At 49.5% G+C, this 23502-nt stretch overlaps 2 protein-coding genes across 5 annotated transcripts in view; one reads left to right on the forward strand and one right to left on the reverse strand.

Annotated features, from left to right (window-relative positions):
* The window catches only part of myo7aa (myosin VIIAa), a 148296-nt gene extending 142495 nt beyond the window's left edge, over window positions 1-5801 (forward strand). For both annotated transcript variants that reach the window (XM_078402011.1, XM_078402012.1), the window contains 2 exons: window positions 1439-1558; window positions 3782-5801. In XM_078402011.1, the coding sequence (XP_078258137.1) occupies window positions 1439-1558; window positions 3782-3871 (210 nt within the window). In that variant the 3' untranslated portion in view covers window positions 3872-5801. The remainder of the gene's footprint in view (window positions 1-1438; window positions 1559-3781) is intronic.
* A 4052-nt stretch (window positions 5802-9853) lies between these two features.
* Window positions 9854-23502, reverse strand: part of gdpd4a (glycerophosphodiester phosphodiesterase domain containing 4a) — a 76981-nt gene continuing 63332 nt past the window's right edge. For 2 of the 3 annotated variants that reach the window (XM_078402014.1, XM_078402013.1), the window contains 4 exons: window positions 20899-21046; window positions 13274-13356; window positions 11242-11318; window positions 9854-10065 (listed from right to left, as the gene is read on the reverse strand). In XM_078402014.1, the coding sequence (XP_078258140.1) occupies window positions 9962-10065; window positions 11242-11318; window positions 13274-13356; window positions 20899-21046 (412 nt within the window). In that variant the 3' untranslated portion in view covers window positions 9854-9961. The remainder of the gene's footprint in view (window positions 10066-11241; window positions 11319-13273; window positions 13357-20898; window positions 21047-23502) is intronic. The other variant, XM_078402015.1, reaches the window with a different exon arrangement.

Consider the following 23502-nt stretch of genomic DNA (forward strand, 5'->3'; position numbering starts at 1 on the left):
GATTCCGTTAGCCCTAAGAGCTATATCTAACACTCTCTTGAATGCATCCAGTGAATTGGTCTCCACTGCCTTCTGTGGCAGAGAACTCCACAGATTCACAACTCTCTGGGTGAAAAGGTTTTTCCTCATCTCAGTCCTAAATGGCCTACCCCTTCTTCTTAAACTGTGACCCCTGGTTCTGGACCTCCCCAACGCGGGGAACATGTTTCCTGCATCTAGCTTGTCCAATCCCTTAAGGATTTTATATGTTTCTATAAGATCCCCTCTCATCCTTCTGGCGGTCTCGAGAACAAGGGCCAGTGATGGAGGGAACTTGGGTCTTGCCCTCCGCGCCCTCACGGTCGGTTGCTGGAGGCCCCCCCCCCCCCCCGGGGCACGAATGTTGACGGTGGGCGGGGTGGGCGAGCAGAGGGACGACGGGTCGCCAGACAATCCGGACTTGGGGTGCCAACTATTTCACTCCCAAATACGGGACAAGGTGACGCCACGTGACCTCACCCAGCCAGCGGCCACGTTCTCCCACTACAACAATGGCGGCCGCCCGGGCCGAGAGGCGGGTTGCTAGGCAACCTCCATTAGGCGGCGCCCGGGCCTCCGGGCCTAGACTGTCCGGAGCTAAAGTGACGGAAACCTGGAGTGTCGGGGCCTACAGCGTCGGGGCCTACAGCGTCGGGGCCTACAGCGTCGGGGCCTACAGCGTCGGGGCCTACAGCGTCGGGGCCTACAGCGTGCCCCCCGGGCCTAATACGGGACAAGGGCAATCCCGTATGGGACAAACCAATTTAGCCCAAAATACGGGATGTCCTGGCTAATACGGGACAGTTGGCAACCCTAATCCGGATGGAGGCCCTGCAGCAGCCTGGGGCTCGCCTGGATCGGGCTCCGCTTCAGGAGACCCAGTGAGCAGACTTTAAAACTGGTGCCAAGATCTGAAACGCCACCTATCCATGTTCTCCACGGATGCTGCCTAACTCGCTATAGAGTTACTCCAGCACTATCATTGGGCGGCACAGTAGCGCAGCGGTAGAGTTGCTGCTTTACAGCGAATGCAGCGCCGGAGACTCAGGTTCGATCCTGACTACGGGTGCTGCACTGTAAGGAGTTTGTACGTTCTCCCCGTGACCTGCGTGGGTTTTCTCCGTGATGTTCGGTTTCCTCCCACACTCCAAAGACGTACAGGTATGTAGGTTAATTGGCTGGGTAAATGTAAATGTTAAAAAAAATTGTCCCTAGTGGGTGTAGGATAGTGTTAATGTACGGGGATCACTGGGCGGCACGGACTTGGAGGGCCGAAAAGGCCTGTTTCCGGCTGTGTATATATATGATATGATATGATATGATGATATATGATATATGATATATGATTAGGTGGGGTTGATTCTGGCTTATTACTTTGCAATGTCAAACGTTTTTCTCCCCTTATTTGACCTTTTTCAAGGGTATCCTCACCACCCATCCGTTCACCAAGATATCAAACTGGAGCAGTGGCAACACCTACTTCCACATCACCATCGGCAACCTGGTGAGGGGGAGCAAGCTGCTGTGCGAGACCTCCCTGGTAAGATTGACCAAAAACCTCTTTGGCGGCGGAAGATCGACTCAAAACGCTGGAGTAACTCAGCAGGACGGGCAGCGTCTCTGGAGAAGAAGGAATGAAGAAGGGTCTCGACCCGAAACGTCACCCATTCCTTCTCTCCAGAGATGCTGCCCGTCCCGCTGAGTTACTCCAGCAATTTGTGTCTATCTTCGGTTTAAACCAGCATCTGCAGTTCCTACCTTCACTCTTTGGTAACTTTAACGAATGTGGCATGCATGGAGTCCCCGGGCTGGTTTTGTAGAGCAGAGGGGTCTCGGAGGGCAGGTACATAGTTCCTGGAAAGTGACACCTCCAGTAGATAGGTTCTAGGAGCAGAATCAGGCCATTCGGCCCATCAAGTCTACTCCGCCATTCAATCATGGCTGATCTATCTTTCCCTATTCTCCTGCTCTTTCCCCATAATCCCTGATGCCCTTCCATACATACATAAATACATAGAAAACAGGTGCAGGAGGAGGCCATTCGGCCCTTCGAGCCAGCACCGCCATTCAATGTGATCATGGCTGATCATCCGCAATCAGTACCCCGTTCCTGCCTTCTCCACATATCCCTTGAATCCGCTATCCTTAAGAGCTCTATCTAGCTCTCTCTTGAATGCATTCAGAGACTTGGCCTCCACTCCAATCAATAATCTGTCAATCTCCACCTTAAAAATATCCATAGTCTTGGCCTCCACAGCCGTCTGTGGCAACATAATTCCACATCACCACAGTGGTGGTGAAGAAGGCTTTCAGCACACTGGCCTTCATCAGTCAGAGTATTGAATATAGAAGTTGGGAGGTCATGTTACAGTTGTATAAGACGTTGGTGAGACCACACTGAGTATTGTTTAGGAAAATAACCGCAGATGCTGGTACAAATCGAAGGTATCACAAAATGCTGGAGTAACTCAGCGGGTCAGGCAGCATCTCTGGAGAGAAGGAATTGGTGACATTTCGGGTCGAGACCCTTCTTCAGACTGAAGAAGGGTCTCGACCCGAAACGTCACCCATTCCTTCTCTCCTGAGATGCTGCCTGACCCGCTGAGTTACTCCTGCATTTTGTGACACCGAGTATTGTGTTCAGTTTTGGTCACCATGTTGTCGGAAAGATGTTGTCAAGCTGGAAAGGGTGCAGAGAAGATTTACCAAGATGCTGAGGGCCTGTGCTACAGGGTGAGGTTGAGCAGGCTAGGACTTTATTCCACAGAGTGCAGGAGGGTAAGGACAGGTCTTATAGAGGTGGAGATCTTAAATATTTGCAGGATAAATTATTTTCTCCTTGATCGTGAGAATAGATCGGGTAAATGCATAGAGTCGTTTATCCAGAATAGGGGAATTGAGGACCAGTAGACATGGGTTTAAGGTGAGGGGAGGAAAGATTTAATGGGAACCTGAGGGGCGGCTATTTTAAACAAAGGGTGCAGGTATGTAGACAATAGACAATAGGTGCAGGAGTAGGCCATTCAGCCCTTCGAGCCAGCACCACCATTCAAACTAATCATGGCTGATCATTCTCAATCAGTACCCCGTTCCTGCCTTCTCCCCATACCCCCTGACTCCGCTATCCTTAAAAGCTCTATCTAGCTCTCTCTTGAATGCATGAAATGAGCTGCCGGAGGAGGTAGTCGAGGCAGGTACTATCACAACGTTTAAGGAACATTTGGACGGGTACATGGATAGGGCAGGTTTAGAGGGATATGGGCCAAACGCAGGCAGATGGGACATGTTGGCCGGTGTGGGCACGTTGGGCTGAAGGGCTTGTTTTCATGCTCTATGACTCTATGACTCGCCCATCGACCCAGCACGCCCTTGCCGAAGGGCCTGTTTCCGTGCTGTATGACTTTTAAGTAGGGTTGCCAACTGTCCCGTATTTTCCGGGACATCCCGTATTTTGGGCTAAATTGGGTTGTCCTGTACGGGACCGCCCTTGCCCCATATTGGGCCCGGACGCTGTGGGCCCGGACAGTGCAGGCCTGGGCGCTGCGTAATGGAGGTTGCGTAGCAACCCGCCTTTCAGCCCGGGCGGCCGCCATTGATGGAACGGGTGGCCGCTGGCTGGGTGAGGTCACGTGGAGCGCGGGGCAGTGACGTCTCCTTGTCCCTTATTTAGGAGTGAGATAGTTGGCACCCCTACTCTTAAGACTCTCAAGGCTTGAGGTCGTCCTTTCTGAGGAATTGATGGAGCTATGCTTTCTTGAAACAGGGGTACAAAATGGACGACCTGTTGACCTCTTACATCAGCCAGATGTTGACATCCATGAACAAGGATCGCAGTACAAAGGCTGGCAAATGAACCTCTGGCGACTACTGGCTTTGGGCCTTTCAGCTCATCCAGATGTTGAAGCCCACTGGTAATCCTTGCAGCTGGAATAAGACCTTCTCCACCCAGATCTGGAGCATGAGGAGAAGTCCTCCACTGAGCTCCTCCAGCAGTGACTACGACTCTTCCTCCAGTGAGGATGACTATTTGTAGTGTGCGTGTGTGTGCGTGTGCGTTTGTGTGCGTGTGTGTGTGTGTGTGCGTGTGTGTGTGTGTGGGCGCATGCATGCATGAGCAAGAGAAAGTCTCTTCCAATCGTGGGCAACAAGCCAAAAGAACAAAGCAAGCCCAGGCCTCACAGTCAGTCCAAAAAGAAAAGTTCGGCCTACTGTGAAAGGCTTCTGGTTTCATGACACCCAAGTGTTATTCTCAATGCTGCTGCTTTCACCCAAATCAAAGGGATGGTGGGTGTGCAAGTGTTTGTGAGTTTTCATTCTGTGCTGCATCTTATCTTCCACCTCTCCGCGCAAGAGTTTCATCGAGTCCAGTTTAACAGAGACATGAATCAGCCCGCTGCGTTCAATCCAAGTTGGCCTCTAACTCGTACAAGGACTCCGCAAGATGCGTTGTCGTAGATATAGAAGTTGTTTTGCCCCTGAAGGTTGTGTCACTTAATTCCCAGTGTTTGTTTTTTGTCAGCCCAACTCCGTTCCAATAACTCCAGTCGACTTATTGAAATGGGTGTTTTATATTTCTTTGGGTGTGTATAGATCCTAACCAAGTTGACCAAATATCCTGTCTGGGGAAGGTCCTATCTGTCACGGGTGATGTACGTCCAGTTGCCGAACCCTCCTCCTTGACCCCTGGCACTTGGGTAACCCCTGACCTCATCACTGCCCCCCGGCCTCCTTCCATGAAGACGCTCCATCTTGGTATCGTTGCCACTCTCAGTGTTCTCTGACACCGGTTGTAACCCTCATTCTCCACTCCCTTTCCCCAACAACCCCCCCCTGGATCACCAACATATATCCACTCCCTGGATGTGGGGGAATACCTTCATGGACAGCCGTGTCCTTGGGTGGGAAGCAAGTGGGATGATGGAAAGGTTCGATGGACACTTTCTCTCCTTTGTGAGTAACAAGATTAACTGTGTGTGTGTGTGCGTGTGTCCGCGTGATGTCTTAAAGACCATGTGTCCTACCTTCCTCGTGAGGAGATGTAATGCCTTGTATTGATCGGAAGAGAGTAGCACAAGGTAAATCGCCCAAAGAGATCAGAAAATGCCCTGACTAATTTCCGATGATCTGTTGATCTGATGCGGCCAGTGTTCTCGATTCTCGACCGGTTGACGCCTCGAGAGAGAGAGAGAGAACGGATCGCTGCCTGCGTTCGGTTCGTGTCAAGGATGATCACAGACTTGTGTCTGTTAGTGGGATGAATCTTGTGTTGGGATGCTGGCATGGTAGAACCTAGTAATTGTGCATGGGGAAAAGAGTGTGCAATGTTCCACAGAGCATGTTCCGTAGGCATAAAGCCGTTCTTGTGCGCGATTGGACGTCGTGGATAACTTAAAGAGCAGATTGCCCTTGTCTGGAGTGTTTGCATCTCGGGACAATATTCATGACCGACCGGGCTGAGGTTTTGGAGGACAAGAGATACCAGTTGTCCCAACAGGAGGCCCTAAGTATCTCTTCGGCAACCCATCTCTCTCTTCCACTCCATTGAACTGCCGCAGAACGTGAGCAATACTTGTACATGATGTTAATAATGAAGATAAGTATTGTGATAACTTTTTTTAAAATTAAAAGCCTTGTTTATGGATGCATGTCCATGGTTGACCTGAGCTGAAGCTGACTTCCTTTGATTTCCTTTGGCCACCCAGGGCCAGAGTACGTTGTTATGTCTAACCGTCTGTCTGCGGTTTGTATCTGTAGAAGAATGTCCCGCTGTATAATAAATATTTCACTGCATATCAACTTCAGTCGTGTGTGTGAGTGTGTGTGTGTGTCTGCCATCCTCATCTCGCACCGTCTCGTCGTACTGTCACCCACTTTGGTCCGGTTTAGTTTATTGCCACGTGTACCGAGATACAGTGAAAAGCTTTTTGTTGCGTGCGAACCAGCCGGCAGCAAGACAATCTTTGGGCGGTCACGGTGGCGCAGCGGTAGAGTTGCTGCCTTACAGAGAATGCAGCGCCGGAGACCCGGGTTCCATCCCGACCGCAGGTGCCGTCTGTACAGAGTTTGTACATTCTCCCCGTGGGGTTTTCTTCGAGATCTTCGGTTTCCTCCCACACTCCAAAGACGTGCAGGATTGTAGGTTAACTGGCTTTGGTATGTTGTAACATTATCCCTAGTGCGCATAGGTTAGTGTACGGAGTGATTACTGGTTGGTTGTAGGTTGATTGGCTTGGGAAATGTGAAAATTAAATTGTCCCTAGTGGGTGTAGGATTGTATTAATGTGTGGGGATCGCTGGTTGGTTTGGACCCAGTGGGCCGAAGGGCCTGTTCCTGGAGCGACAGACATGGGCGGTCATGATGGCGCAGCGGTAGAGTTGCTGCCTTACAGCAAATGCAGCGCCGGAGACCCGGGTTCGATCCCGACTGTACGGAGTTTGTACGTTCTCCCCGTGACCTGCGCGTGTTTTCTCCGAGATCTTCGGTTTCTTCCCACACTCCAAAGACGTGCAGGTATGTAGGTTAATTGGCTTGGTAAATGTAAAAATTGTCGCGAGTAGGTGTAGGATAGTGTTAGTGTGCGGGGATCGCTGGTCGGCGCGGACCAGGTGGGCCGAAGGGCCTGTTTCCACGCTGTATCTCAAAACTAAACTAAACTAAAGAGCAGCCCGAACATCATTTTGCGTTTTCATTTATGTTTATTAATTCTTAAATAAAATCACCAAAATATCCACCACCCTTCCAGTTACCAGACCATCGGTTCAAGTAGTGTGTATCGGAGTTGGGGGAGAAGGCTGTGGCCAGCGGTGGTGAGTTGCTGAGGTTCTGGAGATAGTTCAAGTAATTTTCCCCCATTAATCAAGGGGTTTGGTTCCAAATCAAGCCTTGCTGCCAACATTTTGCAGCACCGTATTGCAGCGGGTGGAGCCGCTGCCTCGCAGCTCGTAGCCTGGGTTCGATCCCGACCTTCCCTGCTATCTGTGTGGAGTTTGCACGTTCTCACTGTGACTGCGTGGGTTTCCTCCGGGTGCTCCGGTTTCCTCCCACAATAACAGGACAATAGACAATAGGTGCAGGAGTAGGCAATTCGGCCCTTCGAGCCAGCGTGACCTGCGTGGGTTTCCTCTGGGTGCTCCGGTTTCCTCCCACACTTCAAAGACGTGCAGGTTTGTAGGTTAATTGGCTTCTGTAAATTGTAAGTTGTCCCTGGTATGTAGGATAGTGCTAGTGTACGGGGTGATCACTGGTCAGCATGGACGGTGGGCTGAAGGGCCTGTTTCCACACTGTATCTCTAAAGTCTAAATCCTGTTCTTCCTACTTTGCTTCCTGTTATTGCAATTTTAAAAAATGCTACGTGTTAGCATTTGTAAAGACCGCATTTTAGAAAAAAACATATAAGACTGCTGCTAAATCTTCAATCGAATCTTCATGAAGCAACAAGTTAAATAAAGCTCTTTTTAGTCGGGGTTAGATACAAGGAACTGCAGATGCTGGTTTCCAAAAAAGACACAAAATGCTGGAGTAACTCAGTGGGTCAGGCTGCATCTCTCGAGAACGTGAATAGGTGACGTTTCTGATTTGAAGAAGGGTCCCGATCCTAAACGTCAACTTTAGTCTTTAGAGATACAGTGTGGAAGTAGGCCCTGAGGCCTACCGTTCCACAATCATCCGCATCCTAGTTCCCTGTTACCACCTACTATGGTTGCCAACTGTCCCGTATTAGCCAGGACATCCTGTATTTTGGGCTAAATTGGTTTGTCCCGTATGGGACCGCCCTTGTAGTGTATTAGGCCTGGGGGGCACCGTAGGCCTCGACACTGTAGGCCCCGGACACTGTAGGCCCCGGGCAGTTTAGGTCCTGACACACTAGGTTCCTGACATTTTAGCTCCGGACAATCTAGGCCCGGGCGCCGCCTAACGGAGGTTGCATAGCAACCCGCCTCCTGGCCCGGGCGGCCGCCATTGGTGGGGCGGGAGCACGTGGCCGGTGGCTGGGTGAGGTCACGTGAGGCGCGGGGCAGTGACGTCACCTTGTCCCGTATTTGGGAGTGAGATAGTTGGCAGCCTTATATACTACACATTAGGGGCAATTCTTTAGTATTTAGTGTTTAGTTTAGAGTTTAGTGACCCAGCATGGAAATGGACCTGACAGCCCACCGGGTCCATGCCGACCATCGATCACCCATTCACACTAGTTCTATGTTATCCCTCTTTCCCATCCACTCCCTGCACACTACGGGCAATTTACAGAAGACATTTAACCTACAAACACACACGTTTTTGGAATGTGGGAGGAAACCGGAGCGCCCGGAAGAAACCCACGTGGTCACATGGAGAACGTACAAACTCTGTACAGACAAGCAGTCAGGATTGGACCCAGGTCTCTGGCGTAGTAAGGCAGCAATTCTACCATCATGTCCTCCAGAGATGCTGCCTGACCCATTGAGTTACTCCAGCACTGTCTTCCATTGTAGTTGAGGTTCATTGAGTAGATGTCTGTTCACTGGGGTGTCTTGCCGTGCCTTTCGGCCATTGCTCCAGCCATCTGACCACCCAGAACATCGCCTCCTGGTGGAGTGGGAGGTCACCAACATCAGGAGAGCCGGTGCGAGTTGGCCATGTTAGTGGGAGTAGGAGCCGTGTGGCCTCCAAGTCAGGTAACGCATTCTCGCTTTCTCCATCGGGGTATCCCGTCCCGTTGTGACCGAGCTGGGTTGAAATCGTTGAGAGAAGCTTCGATCGCTCGGTGGGGATGGAGATTGTTGTTCTCAACACTGCCGGTGAGAGTGGGAATTGATCGTGAGGGCGGAGAGAGAGAGTCATGGTATCCCAAAGCAGCCACAGTGGGAAAACAAGACGGTCGTGGTGTTGTATCGAGCACTAGTCATAGAGTCGTACAGCACGGAAACAGGCCCTTCGGCCCAACCACCCTCTGCCAACCAAGATGTCCCCATCTATGCCAGTCCCACATGCCCACGTTTGGCCCATATCCTACTAAAGAGAACATTTGCAAGGAAGTTGTCCGGACTGGGGGCCTAAGCTATAGAGAGAGGTTGAGCGGGCTTAGGGCTTTATTCCTTGCTGGAAGACGAAGGGCGATCTTGTAGAGATGTATAAGATCACAAGAGGAATAGATTGGGTAAATGCACAGTGTCTTTGACACAGATTAGGGGAATCAAAAACCAGAGGACATAGGTTTAAGGTGAGGGGGGGAAAAGGTTCAACAGGAACCTGAGGGGTAACTTTTTTTTACACAAAGGATGATGGGTGTACGGAACGAGCTGCTGGAGGAGGTGGTTGAGGCTGGGACTATCCCAACATTTAGGACAGGTACATGAATGGAATAGGTTTAGAGGGATATGGGCCAAACGCTGGCAGGTGGGACTAGTGCAGTTGGAACCAAAGATACTAGAGGAGCAAGATAGACCACTCGACCCTAAAAACTGTAGTACGTCACGGCGCCATTTTAGTAGGCAGAAACTTGCAGAAACATTTTAAAAGAAAAATAATAAAAATCTGTGAATTGATAGATGAGACATATTCTGCATTTTTATGGCATACTGTTCCCCCAAAACACACTGCGAGAGGCATAACGAACGGCGGGTTTTGCCTACTAAAATGGCGGACGTCACGCTCCGTTGCATACTACACTTCAGTATAGGCGATTTCAACTGAGTGGTCCACCTTGCTCCTCGAGTGTCTTTGGTTGGAACGTGTTGGATGGGCGTAGGCAAATTTGGCCGAAGGACCTGTTTCCAATGCCGCGCGACTCTGTGACTCGATAAACCTTTCCTACGATCCATGTGTCCGTCCGAGGTCCACCTGGGATGACACCGTTGCCTTCGAGTCTTCGGATGGTCGAACCCCCTCTCCACTTTCCCACATTCCCTCCACCGCACACCACCCCGCCCAATATCGTCCAGCTCCAGTGCCGAGGGAGTTGTCTAATCGTGGCCTGGCACTGCCGACGTAGGGAGACTGACCGCGTTGTGCCCGGGCTGGCTGGCCACGGGCTCCGTCTCGGAAACATACCACACGTTGTTCATCTCTGCAAGAGAAGAATGAGATCCATGACAACAGACAATAGGCGCAGGAGGAGGCCGTTCGGCCCCTTCGAGCCAGCACCGCCATTCAATGTGATCATGGCTGATCATTCTCAATCAGTACCCCGTTCCTGCCTTCTCCCCATACCCCCTGACTCTGCAATCTTTAAGAGCTCTATCTAGCTCTCTCTTGAAAGCATCCAGAGAATTGGCCTCCACTGCCTTCTGAGGCAGAGAATTCCACAGATTTACAACTCTCTGACTGAAAAAGTTTTTCCTCATCTCCGTTCTAAATGGCCTGGATGACTTGGACCCCTAAATTCAGGAAGGACATTCTTGCCATTGAGGGAGTTCACCAGGTTAATTCCCGGGATGGCGGGACCGACATATGTTGAAAGAATGGGTCGACTGGGCTTGTATTCACTGGAGTTTAGAAGGATGAGAGGGGATCTTTCTCGAAACGTATAAAATTCTTAAGGGATTGGACAGGCGAGATGCAGGAAAAGTGTTCCCCATGTTGGGGGAAGTCCAGAACCAGGGGTCACAGTTTAAGAATAAGGGGTAGGCCATTAAGGACTGAGATGAGGGTAAAAAATTTCACCCAGATTGTTGTGAATCTGTGGAATTCTCTGCCACAGAAGGCAGTGGAGGCAATTCACTGGATGTTTTCAAGCGAGAGTTAGATTTAGCTCTTGGACTAACGGAATAAAGGGATATGGGGAAAAAGCAGGAACGGGGTACTGATTTTGGATGATCAGCCATGTTCATATTGAATGGCGGTGCTGGCTCAAGGGGCCGAATGGCCTACTCCTGCACCTATTTTCTATGTACCTTTCTCTTGGAAACATCCAGTGAATTGGCCTCCACTGCCTTCTGTGGTAGAGAAATCCACAGATTCACAACTCTCTGGGTGAAAAAGTTTTTCCTCATCTCAGTCCTAAATGTCCTACCCCTTATTATTAAACTGTGACACCTGGTTCTGGACTCCCCCAACATCGGGAACATTTTTCCTGCATCTAGCCTGTACAATCCCTTAAGAATTTTATATGTTTCTATGAGGTCCCCTCTCATCCTTCTAAATTCCAGTGAATACAAGCCCAGTCGACCCATTCTTTCAACCTATGTCAGTCCTGCCATTCCGGGAACAGTCCTGCCATTCTGGTCCATCGGACCGCACGTACCTGTTCGGAATTTGCTGTAAATCCCTTTGTCCCTCCTCTTCACGCTGGGATGGCAGGCAAATCCGTTTTCCCTCCACCTGAGGGGAAAAGGACGGAATGAAAGCTGACGTTTCACTGAGAAGGTCAGCCATTTTGATTTCAAAATGGCTGGCCTGGCCCTGGAGCAATAACTATGAAGTGACACCGAAGATAGACACAAAATGCTGAAGTAACTCAGCGGGACAAGCCGCATCTCTGGAGAAAAAGGAATGGCCGACGTTTCAGGTCGAGACCCTTCTTCAGACTGAGAGGGAGACATAGAGATATGGAAGGGTAAAGCGGGGCGAACGAGTGGGAGCTGAGGTTCCACTCCCCCCGATGCAGGAGCTGGATCGCCCCGACGTGGAAGGCCCGCCGCCGGCCACGGGAGTCAAGATCATCCCGGCAACGGAAGGTTAGAGACCCCCGACCGCTGGAGGACAAAGAAAGGAGAGATTGAACTGTTTTTTCGCCTTCCATCACAGTGAGGAATGTGGAGGAGTCTCTGTGGTGGATGTTCATGTTAAAATGTATTGTGTGTGTCCTGTTGCTTTTTATTGTTGTGACTGTACGGCAAATGAAGTCCCTCGTATGTTGCAAAACATACTTGGCTCATACAGTATGATTATGATTAACATATGATGAACATTTGATTTCACTGGGCCTGTGCTCGCTGGAGTTTCGAAGGTTGAGGGGGGACCTTATTGAAGTTCACAGAATAATGAAAGGCATAGACAGAGTGGATGTGGAGAGGATGTTTCCACTGGTGGGAGAGTCTTGGACCAGAGGTCACAGCCTCAGAATTAAAGGATGTTCCTTTGGAAAGGAGTTGAGGAGGAACTTCTTCAGTCAGAGGGTGGTTAATCTGTGGAACTCATTGCCACAGAGGGCTGTGGAGGCCAAGTCAGTGGATATTTTTAAGGCAGAGATAGACAAATTCTTGATTAGAACGGGTGTCAAGGGTTATGGGGAGAAGGCAGGAAAATGGGATTAGGAGGCAGAGATCAGCCAGAGATCAGAATGGAGGAGTGGATTCGATGGGCCGAATGGCCTACCTAATTCTACTCCTATAACTTGTGAAGTTGTGAAAACACAGATCAAAGGGGACGCCGATCAAGGAAATGTAGAATGGATCATTGTTAACTGACGAACATCTTCAGTCGTAGGGTCTCGACCCGAAACGTCACCCATTCCTTCTCTCCAGAGATGCTGCCTGTCCCGCTGAGTTACTCCAGCATTTTGTGCCTATCTTCAGTTTAAACCAGCATCTGCAGTTCCTTCCTGCACCTGAATCTTGAGTTGTGATCATTCATTCATTCATTCATTCCTTCATTCCTTCCTTCCTTCCTTCCTTCCTTCTTTCATTCGTTCATTCGTTCATTCGTTCATTCATTCGTTCATTCCTTCATTCCTTCATTCCTTCATTCATTCCTTTATTCATTCCTTTATTCGTTCGTTCATTCGTTCGTTCATTCCTTCATTCCATTATTTCATTCATTCCTTCATTCATTCGTTCGTTCATTCCTTCATTCCATTATTTCATTCATTCCTTCATTCATTCGTTTGTTCATTCCTTCATTCCATTATTTCATTCATTCCTTCATTCATTCGTTCGTTTGTTCATTCCTTCATTCCATTCATTCATTCCTTCATTCATTCCTTCCTTCATTCCTTCCTTCATTCCTTCCTTCATTCTTTCATTCATTCCTTCATTCCTTCATTCCTTCATTCCTTCATTCCTTCCTTCATTCCTTCATTCCTTCATTCCTTCATTCCTTCGTTCCTTCTTTCATTCGCTCATTCATTCATTCATTCATTCATTCATTCATTCATTCATTCCTTCATTCCTTCCTTCATTCATACCTTCATTCATTCCTTCATTCATTCCTTCATTCATTCGTTCATTCATTAGTTCGTTCTTTCCTTCCTTCCTTCATCCATTCATCCCTTCATTCCTTCGTTCATCCGTTCATTCCCCGAGCCAAGCAGTGCACCAGTCCAAGTGGTCACGTACCAGTGGAATATAAAGGCCAGTGTGACCAGGCCGGCGGAGACGATGTCTGATGAGATCCACATGGCTCTGTACTGGTCGGGGGTCTGGAGGGAACGACAAATGTGAAAGAGATCGTGTCAGCGTGTGCGATAATGCCCACGGCACGGCGCGGCAAGTGCGGCGGTCACGGTGGCGCGGCGGTAGAGTCGCTGCCGTACAGCGAATGCAGCGCCGGAGACCCGGGTTCCATCCCGACTACGGGCGCTGTCCGTACGTTCTCCCCGTGACCTGCGTGGGTTTTCTCCGAGATCTTCGGTTTCCTCCCACGCGTCAAAGACGTGCAGGTTTGTGGGCTCATTGGGCTTGGTAACTGTAAACATTGTCCCTCGTGGGAACTGGATAGTGTTAATGTGCTGGTCGTCGCGGACCCGGTGGGCCGAAAGGGCCTGTTTCCGCGCTGTATCTCTGTAACTAAACAACAGGCCCTTCGGCCCGCGGTGTCCGTGCCGAACATGACGCCAATTCGAACCAATCTCCTCCTCTGCCTGCACGTGATTCACTTCCCTCCATTCCCTGCATATCCGTGTGCCTATCTAAAAGTCCCTGAGACAGCACTGTTTTCCAGTTGTATGCCTCCATCTGCCTCCACCACCCCTCTCTAGGGGTGCACTCTTGGCACCCACCTCTCTCTGCAACAAAAACCTGACCTGCACATACATCTCCTGTAAACTTTCTCCCACTCACCTTAAAGCTCTGGCCTTTTCCATCCTGAGTTTTAAAAAAAAGGTTCTGTCTACCCGACCTACGCCTCTCATCATTGTAGATTCTTCTATCAGGTCCCCCCCTCAACCTCCGACGCCCCAGAGTAAAACTATCCAAGTTTACCCAACCCCTTCCTATAGCGAAGGTAGACACAAAACGCTGGAGTAACTCAGCGGGTCAGGCAGCATCTCGGGAGAGAAGGAATGGGTGACGTTTTGGGTCGAGACCCTTCTTCAGACTGATGTCAGGGGAGGGGGCGGGACAAAGGTAGAATGTAGTCGGAGACAGGAAGACTGGTGGGAGAACTGGGAAGGGGGAGGGGATGGAGAGAGAGAGGGTAAGCAGGGGCTATTTGAAGTTAGAGAAGTCAATGTTCATACCGCTGGTGTGTAAGCAGCCCAAATATGAGATTCCTCCAATTTGCGCTGGGCCTCACTCTGACAATGGAGGAGGCCCAGGACAGACAGGTCAGATTGGGAGTGGGAGGGGGAGTTGAAGAGCTGAGCCACCGGGAGATCAGGTTGGTTAAGGCGGACTGAGCGGAGGTGTTGAGCGAAACGATCGCCGAGCCTGCGCTTGGTCTCGCCGATTTAGAGAAGTTGACACCTGGAACAGCGGATACAGTAGCTGAGGTTGGAGGAGGTGCAGGTGAACCTCTGCCTCACCTGAGAAGACAGTCGCGGTCCTTGGATGGAGGTAAATGGACAGGTGTTGCATCTCCTGCGGTTGCTGGGGAAGGCACCTGGGGAGGGGGTGGTTTGGGTAGGAAGGGACGAGTGGACCGGGGAGTTGCGGAGGGAACGGTCTCTGCAGAAAGCAGAAAGGGGTGGAGATGGGAAGATGTGGCCAGTAGTGGGATCCAGTTGAAGGTGGGGAAAGTGTTGGAGGATTATATATATCCTTATAGCTAATACCCTCTAATCCAGGCAGCATTCTGTTAAACAGGAATAGCTTCTTCCCCTCTGTTATCAGGCTTCTGAACGGTCCTTCCATAAGCTAGGGCACAGTTCCGTTCATCTTTTCTTAGTTTACTCTAGAGATACTTCAGCACTATCCTGCACACTGGGGACAATTTACAATTTTACCAAAGCCAATTAACCATCAAACCTCCACATCTTCGGAGTGTGAGAGGAAACCGGAGCACCCGGACAAAACCCACGCAGTAACCCGTATCATATCATATCATATCATATCATATATATACAGCCGGAAACAGGCCTTTTCGGCCCTCCAAGTCCGTGCCGCCCAGCGATCCCCGTACATTAACACTATCCTACACCCACTAGGGACAATTTTTACATTTACCCAGCCAATTAACCTACAAACAAACCTGTACGTCTTTGGAGTGTGGGAGGAAACCGAAGATCTCGGAGAAAACCCACGCAGGTCACGGGAAGAACATACAAACTCCTTACAGTGCAGCATCCGTAGTCAGGATCGAACCTGAGTCTCCGGCGCCGCATTCGCTGTAAAGCAGCAACTCTACCGCTGCGCTACCGTGCCGCTCGGAAGTAACTTGTGACAAGTGCGAAAACGCACACCTCCAGATCCAGGGACAGTTTCTCCCCGGCTGTTATCAGGCAACTGAACCATCCCACCACAACCAGAGGGCAGTGCTGAACTACTGTCCACCTCTTTGGTGCCCCTCGGACTATCCTTGATCGGACTTTGCTGGCTTTACCTTGCACTGAACGTTATTCCCACCACAGCGGTGTGAACATTGACTTCTCCAACTTCAGATAGTTCCTCTGTCCCTCTCTTTCCCCTCCCCCTTCCCAGTTCTCCCACCAGTCTTCCTGTCTCCGATTTCATCCTATCTTTGTCCCGCCTCCCTCCCCCGACATCAGTCTGAAGAAGGGTCTCGACCCGAAACGTCACCCATTCCTTCTCTCCGGAGATGCTGCCCGACCTGCTGAGTTACTCCAGCATTTTGTGTCTACCTTCGATTTAAACCAGCATCTGCAGGTTTTTTTTCCCTACAACTTACTCACTTATCATGTATCATCTGTACACTGTAAATGGCTGGATTGTAATCATGCGTTGTCTTTCCGCTGACTGGTTAGCACGCAACAAAGGCTTTTCACTGTACCTCGGTACACGTGACAATAAACTAAACTGAAATAACATCTCTCTATCCACAATTGTAGTCCCCCCCCGTAACACAAAACCTGGTGCATTTTTGATGGCGTTAAATTAAACTGAAACTAATTGAGGCAATTTGGAGGAAGGGCCAAAGGTTTAGCGGACAGTGTTGAAGGAGACTTTAAAACACAACACAAAGATCGGGAAAGACAATCAGTGCTTTATGTAAGAGCGCCAGGTGCATCGATCGCTGGGAACAATCTCCTCGATCTCCTGCACAGGTATTTGAGGCTCTGAAACCAAGTCTTGGTTGTCTTGCCCGATCTTTGTTCTGTGTTTTAATGTTTCATGTCTTATGCTGTGCTGTGTGGAATTCATTGCCTCAGAAGGCAGTGGAGGCCAATTCTCTGGATGCTTTCAAGAGAGAGCTAGGATAGAGCTCTTAAAGATAGCGGAGTCAGGGGGTATGGGGAGAAGGCAGGAACGGGGTACTGATTGTGGATGATCAGCCATGATCACAATGAATGGTGGTGCTGGCCCAAAGGGCCGAATGGCCTCCTCCTGCACCTATTGTCTATTGTTTTTAAAGTTTTCTTTATCAAGAGTTGGTGCCGTGACTCGGATGACTGCGACTGTAGGAAGCAGAAGATGTTTCCGGGGACTAGGACTCGGGTTTAAATCCTCAGAGTTAAAGGACGTTCTTTTAGGAAGGGGATGAGGAGATGTTTCTTCAGTCAGAGGATGGTGAACCTGTGGAATCCATTGCCACAGAAGGCAGTGGGTTTTCTCCGAGATCTTCGGTTTCCTCCCACACTCCAAAGACGTGCAGGTTTGTAGGTTAATTGGCTTGGTAAATGTAAAAATTGTCCCCAGTGGGTGTAGGATAGCGTTAGTGTGCGGGGATCGCTGGGCGGCGCGGACCCGGTGGGCCGAAGGGCCTGTTTCCGCGCTGTATCTCTAAACTGAACTGAAACTAAAAAGAAGGCAGTGGAGGTCAAGTCAGTGAACATTTTTAAGGCAGAGATAGATAGATTCTTGATTGGTGCGGGTGTCAGAGGTTGTGGGGAGAAGGCAGGAGAATGGGGTTAGGAGGGAGAGATAGATCAGCCATTATTGAATGGAGGAAGAGACGTGATGGGCCGAATGGCCTGACTCTACTCCTATTCCTTTTTATGACCTTAAGATCGTTAGATAGAGCTCTAGGGGCTAGTGGAATCAAGGAATATGGGGAGAAGGCAGGCATGGGTTATTGATTGGGGACTGAAGGGTCTCGACCCGAAACGTCACCCATTCCTTCTCTCCCGAGATGCTGCCTGACCTGCTGAGTTACTCCAGCATTTTGTGAATAAATTGATTGGGGACGATCAGCCATGATCACAATGAACGGCGGTGCTGGCTCGAAGGGCCGAATGGCCTCCTCCTGCACCTGTTTTCTATGTTTCCATGTTTATCTCGTAGAGTCCTTGCTTAACGACTCAGAGAGGGACTTTCCAAAGTTCAGGGCAAGTCGTCGAGCCGAGCAGATTAGGTCAGAGAGGCACACCAGAGTAAACAGCACCAACCCCACCCCATGATCGATAAGCTAATGTCATGTCACCCTTACCACCTTTTTTCATTGTTTACAATTGCCATTTGTTTCTTTGACAACAGAGAAGAGAATATGACTAAAGCAAACTACAGTGAGTGCCAATTACATATTTCGCTTGGGCAGCTTACAGCCCAGCGATCTGTCTTCACTAAGGAAGATACAAGCAATCTCCCAGATGTTCTAGTGGCCAGAGATCCTAGGGTGACGGAGGAACTGAAGGATATCCACATTAGGCAGGAAATGGTGTTGGGTAGACTGATGGGACTGAAGGCTGATAAATCCCCAGGGCCTGATGGTCTGCATCCCAGAGTACTTAAGGAGGTGGCGCTAGAAATTGTGGACGCATTGGTGATCATTTTCCAATGTTCTATAGATTCAGGATCAGTTCCTGTGGATTGGAGGGTAGCTAATGTTGTCCCACTTTTTAAGAAAGGAGGGAGAGAGAAAACGGGAAATTATAGACCATTTAGACTTACATCAGTGGTGGGGAAGATGCTGGAGTCAATTATAAAAGACGAAATTGTGGAGCATTTGGATAGTAGTAACAGGATCGTTCCGAGTCAGCATGGATTTACGAAGGGGAAATCATGCTTGACTAATCTTCTGGAATTCTTTGAGGATGTAACTAGGAAAATTGACTGGGGAGAGCCGGTGGATGTGGTGTACCTTGACTTTCAGAAAGCCTTCGACAAGGTCCCACATAGGAGATTAGTGGGCAAAATTAGAGCACATAGTATTGGGGGTAGGGTACTGACATGGATAGAAAATTGGTTGACGGACAGAAAGCAAAGAGTGGGGATAAATGGGTCCCTTTCAGAATGGCAGGCAGTAACTAGTGGGGTACCGCAAGGCTCGGTGTTGGGACCGCAGCTATTTACAATATACATTAATGACTTGGATGAAGGGATTAAAAGTACCATTAGCAAATTTGCAGATGATACAAAGCTGGGTGGTAGTGTGAACTGTGAGGAAGATGCTATGAGGTTGCAGGGTGACTTGGACAGGTTGTGTGAGTGGGCGGATACATGGCAGATGCAGTTTAATGTGGAAAAGTGTGAGGTTATCCACTTTGGTGGTAAGAATAGGAAGGCAGAGTATTATCTGAATGGTGTCAAGTTAGGAACAATGAGATCTGGGTGTCCTAGTGCATCAGTCACTGAAATGAAGTATGCAGGTACAGCAGGCCGTGAAGAAAGCCAATGGAATGTTGGCCTTCATAACAAGGAGAGTTGATTATAGGAGCAAAGAGGTCCTTCTGCAGTTGTACAGGGCCCTAGTGAGACCGCACCTGGAGTACTGTGTGCAGTTTTGGTCTCCAAATTTGAGGAAGGATATTCTTGCTATTGAGGGCGTGCAGCGTAGGTTTACTAGGTAAATTCCCGTAATGGCGGGACTGTCGCATGTTGAAAGACTGGAGCGACTAGGCTTGTATACACTGGAATTTAGAAGGATGAGAGGGGATTTTATCAAAACGTATAAGATTATTAAGGGGTTGGACACGTTAGAGGCAGAAAGCATGTTCCCAATGTTGGGGGAGTCCAGAACAAGGGGCCACAGTTTAAGAATAAGGGGTAGGCCATTTAGAACGGAGATGAGGAAAAACTTTTTCAGTCGGAGAGTTGTGAATCTGTGGAATTCTCTGCCTCAGAAGGCAGTGGAGGCCAATTCTCTGAATGCATTCAAGAGAGAGCTGGATAGAGCTCTTAAGGATAGCGGAGTCAGGGGGTATGGGGAGAAGGCAGGAACGGGGTACTGATTGAGAATGATCAGCCATGATCACATTGAATGGCGGTGCTGGCTCGAAGGGCCGAATGGCCTCCTCCTGCAACTATTGTCTATTGTGTATTGAATATTGATATCTCTCACTTCAGGTAGCCCCGGCATTCCCTCTCCCTCTCTCTCCATCCCTCCCCCACCCAAGTCGTACCAGCTTCTCGTTTTCACCCGACAAACAGCTAACTCTGGCCTTCTTCCTTTATCATCGTTACTTTCTTTGCACATCTTTCATTCATTGTTCTTTATCTCTCCACATCACCGTCTCTATCTCTCGTTTCCCTTATCCCTAATCGGTCTGAAGAAGGGTCTCGACCCGAAACATCACCCATTCCTTCTCTCCAGAGATGCTGCCTGACCTGCTGAGTTACTCCAGCATTTTGTGTCTGTGGTCAGTTACACAGGCTCAGTTTCAACCTTCTTTAAAGCCCAGAATTCCAGTATTAAGACTCACGAAGAGGACTTTAAACGTTTTTTTTAGGCACTCTGCCTATCTTGACTAATCAATCAGATCAGATATCACTGTGCCTAAAAGGACTGGACAAGCCAGATGCAGGAAATATGTTCCCAATGTTGGGGGAGTCCAGAACCAGGGGCCACACAGTCTAAGAATAAAGAGGAGGCCATTTATAACTGAGGTGAGAAGGAACTTTTTCACCCAGAGAATTGTGAATTTGTGGAATTCTCTGCCACAGAGGGCAGTGGAGGCCGATTCATAGAAACATAGAAAACATAGAAAATAGGTGCAGGAGTAGGCCATTCGGCCCTTCGAGCCTGCACCGCCATTCAATATGATCATGGCTGATCATCCAGCTCAGTATCCCGTACCTGCCTTCTCTCCATAGCCCCTGATCCCTTTAGCCACAAGGGCCACATCTAACTCCCTCTTAAATATAGCCAATGAACTGGCCTCAACTACCTTCTGTGGCAGAGAATTCCACAGACTCACCACTCTCTGTGTGAAGAAATGTCTTCTCATCTCGATCCTAAAAGACTTCCCCCTTATCCTTAAGCTGTGACCCCTGATTCACTGGATGAATTTAAAAGGGAGTTAGATAGAGCTCTAGGGGCTAGCGGAATCAAGGGATATGGGGAGAAGGCAGGCACGGGTTACTGATTGTGGATGATCAGCCATGATCACAATGAATGGCGGTGCTGGAGCAACTCAGCGGGACAGGCAGCATCTCTGGAGAGAAGGAACGGGTGACCTCTCGATTCCAGACCCTTCTTCAGACTGAGACTTCCTTCCTTCAAGCACACTAACACTAACACTAGGTGGCGCTGCGGTAGAGTCGCTGCCTTACAGCGAATGCAGCGCCGGAGACCCGCGTTCGATCCCGACTACGGGTCCTGTCTTCTTGAAGCTTGGCGACTTATCTTTGGCAATGGGCACGACCGGTGCCCGCTGGCAGGGGTTGGCGCGGCAGGAAGGGCAACCTACCATGAGGAACCGGGGCCGGCGGAGTTCCCTCAGCCGCTGCGGGTCGTTGGTGATGACCGAGTGGGCGCCGGAGCACCACACCAGCGAGAAGACCCAGGGCTCGGTCACCACGTAGAGGTTGGTGCTGATGTTTGCCGCCGAGTACATGCTGAAGGAAGGACGGAGGTTACTCGGTTACAGGTCACTTTGCCCTCTCGCAGGGGCTTTCGATGCGTCAGAGGTACAGCGCGGATGCGACAGGTCCCCTCAACCCCACCGCGCCGACCGCCGATCACCCCCCCGTACACCAACACTAACACTAGGTGGCGCGGCGGTAGAGTCGCTGCCTTACAGCGAATGCAGCGCCGGAGACTCGGGTTCGATCCCGACTACGGGCGCCGCCTGTACGGAGTTTGTACGTTCTCCCCGTGGGTTTTCTCCGAGATCTTCGGTTTCCTCCCACACTCCAAAGACGTACAGGTTTGTAGGTTAATTGTCTGGGCAAATGTAAAAATTGTCGCTAGTGGGGTGTAGGATAGTGTTAGTGTGCGGGGATCGCTGGGCGGCGCGGACCCGGTGGGCCGAAGGGCCTGTTTCTGCGCAGTATCTCTAAATCTAAAAAAAAATCTAAAAAGACCCGGGTTCAATCCCGATTACGGGCGCTGCCTGTACGGAGTTTGTACGTTCTCCCCGTGACCTGCGTGGGTTTTCTCCGAGATCTTCGGATTTCTCTGTGGAACTGTTATGCTACAATGCTGAGAACAATCATCTGCACTCTGTACATTCCAGTTTAGTTTAGTACAGTTTAGTTTATTGTCACGTGTACCGAGGTACAGCGAAAAGCTTTTGTTGCGTGCTGACCAGTCAGCAGAAAGCCAATACATGATTACAAGCGAGCCATTCGTAGTGCACAGGATACATGATAAGGGAATAATGTTTAGTGCAAGGTAAAGCCAGTAAAGCCCAATCAAAGATAGTCCGATGGTCTCCAAATGAGGTAGATAGTAGTTCAGTACTGCTCTCTGGTTGTGCTAGGATGGTTCAGTTACCTTCTCTCCCTTTTGTGCTTGAGTTTGACTTGATTGTATTTCACAGAGAAACATAGAAAATAGGTGCAGGAGGGGGCCATTTGGCCCTTCGAGCCAGCACCGCCATTCATTATGATCATGGCTGATCACCCACAATCAGTAACCCGTGCCTGCCTTCTCCCTAATCTGAGGAAAGACATTCTAGCCTTCGAGGGAGTACAGAGAAGGTTCACCAGATTGATCCCTGGGATGGCAGGACTTTCATATGAAGAAAGACTGGATAGACTAGGCTGATACTCGCTGGAATTTAGAAGACTGAGGGGGGATCTTATTGAAACATATAAAATTCTTAAGGGGTTGGAGAGGCTAGATGCGGGAAGATTGTTCCCGATGTTGGGGAAGTCCAGAACCAGGGTTCACAGCTTAAGGATAAGGGGGAAGTCTTTTAGGACCGAGATGAGAAAACATTTCTTCACACAGAGAGTGGTAAGTCTGTGGAATTCTCTGCCACAGAAGGTAGTTGAGGCCAGTTCATTGGCTATATTTAAGAGGGAGTTAGATGTGGCCCTTGTGGCTAAAGGGATCAGGGGGTATGGAGAGAAGGCAGGTACAGGTTACTGAGCTGGATGATCAGCCATGATCATATTGAATGGCGGTGCAGGCTCGAAGGGCCGAATGGCCTACTCCTGTACCTATTTTCTATGTTTCTATGTTTCCCCATATCTCCTGATTCCACTAGCCCCAAGAGCTCTATCTAACTCTCTTTTAAATTCATCCAGTGAATTGGCCTCCGCTGCCCTCTGTGGCAGAGAATTACACAAATTCACAACTCTCTGGGTGAAAAAGTTCCTTCTCACCTCAGTTTTAAATGGCCTCACCTTTATTCTTAGACTGTTTGGCCCCTGGTTCTGGACTCGCCCAACATTGGGAACATATTTCCTGCATCTAGCTTGTCCAGACCTTTTATGCACAGTGATATCTGATCTGATTGATTAGTCAAGAGTTAAGAGTGTTTGGGTCATGTGTCCCGAAATGGAACAATGAAATTCTTACCTACAGCTGCTGAATAGGTATGTAGACATAGTGGAAAACTTGATTGGAATCATGTATTGTCTTTCCGCTGACTGGTTAGCACGCAACAAAAGCTTTTCACTGTACCTCGGTACAGGTATCAAAGTCTAAAGTCTCAACAGAAGTAACCTCATTCTGTGGGCTCTACTTCGCTAAGTCGGGCGGTCACGGTGGCGCAGCGGTAGAGTTGCTGCCTTACAGCGCTTTCAGTGCCAGGGACCCTGGTTCGATCCTGACTACGGGTGCTGTCTGTACGGAGTTTGTACGTTCTCCCCGTGACCTGCGTGGGTTTTCTCTGAGATTTTCGGTTTCCTCCCACACTCCAAAGACGTACAGGTTTGTAGGTTAAGTGGCTTGGTATAAATGTAAAAAAATTGCCCCTGTGAGAAAATAACTGCAGATGTTGGTACAAATCGAAGGTATTTATTTCACAAAATGCTGGAGTAACTCAGCAGGTCAGGCAGCATCTCAGGAGAGAAGGAATGGGTTTCAGACTAAAGAAGGGTCTCGACCCGAAACGTCACCC

Source organism: Rhinoraja longicauda, chromosome 7 (assembly GCF_053455715.1).
Source record: "Rhinoraja longicauda isolate Sanriku21f chromosome 7, sRhiLon1.1, whole genome shotgun sequence".
In the NCBI taxonomy this organism is placed as follows: domain Eukaryota; kingdom Metazoa; phylum Chordata; class Chondrichthyes; order Rajiformes; family Arhynchobatidae; genus Rhinoraja; species Rhinoraja longicauda.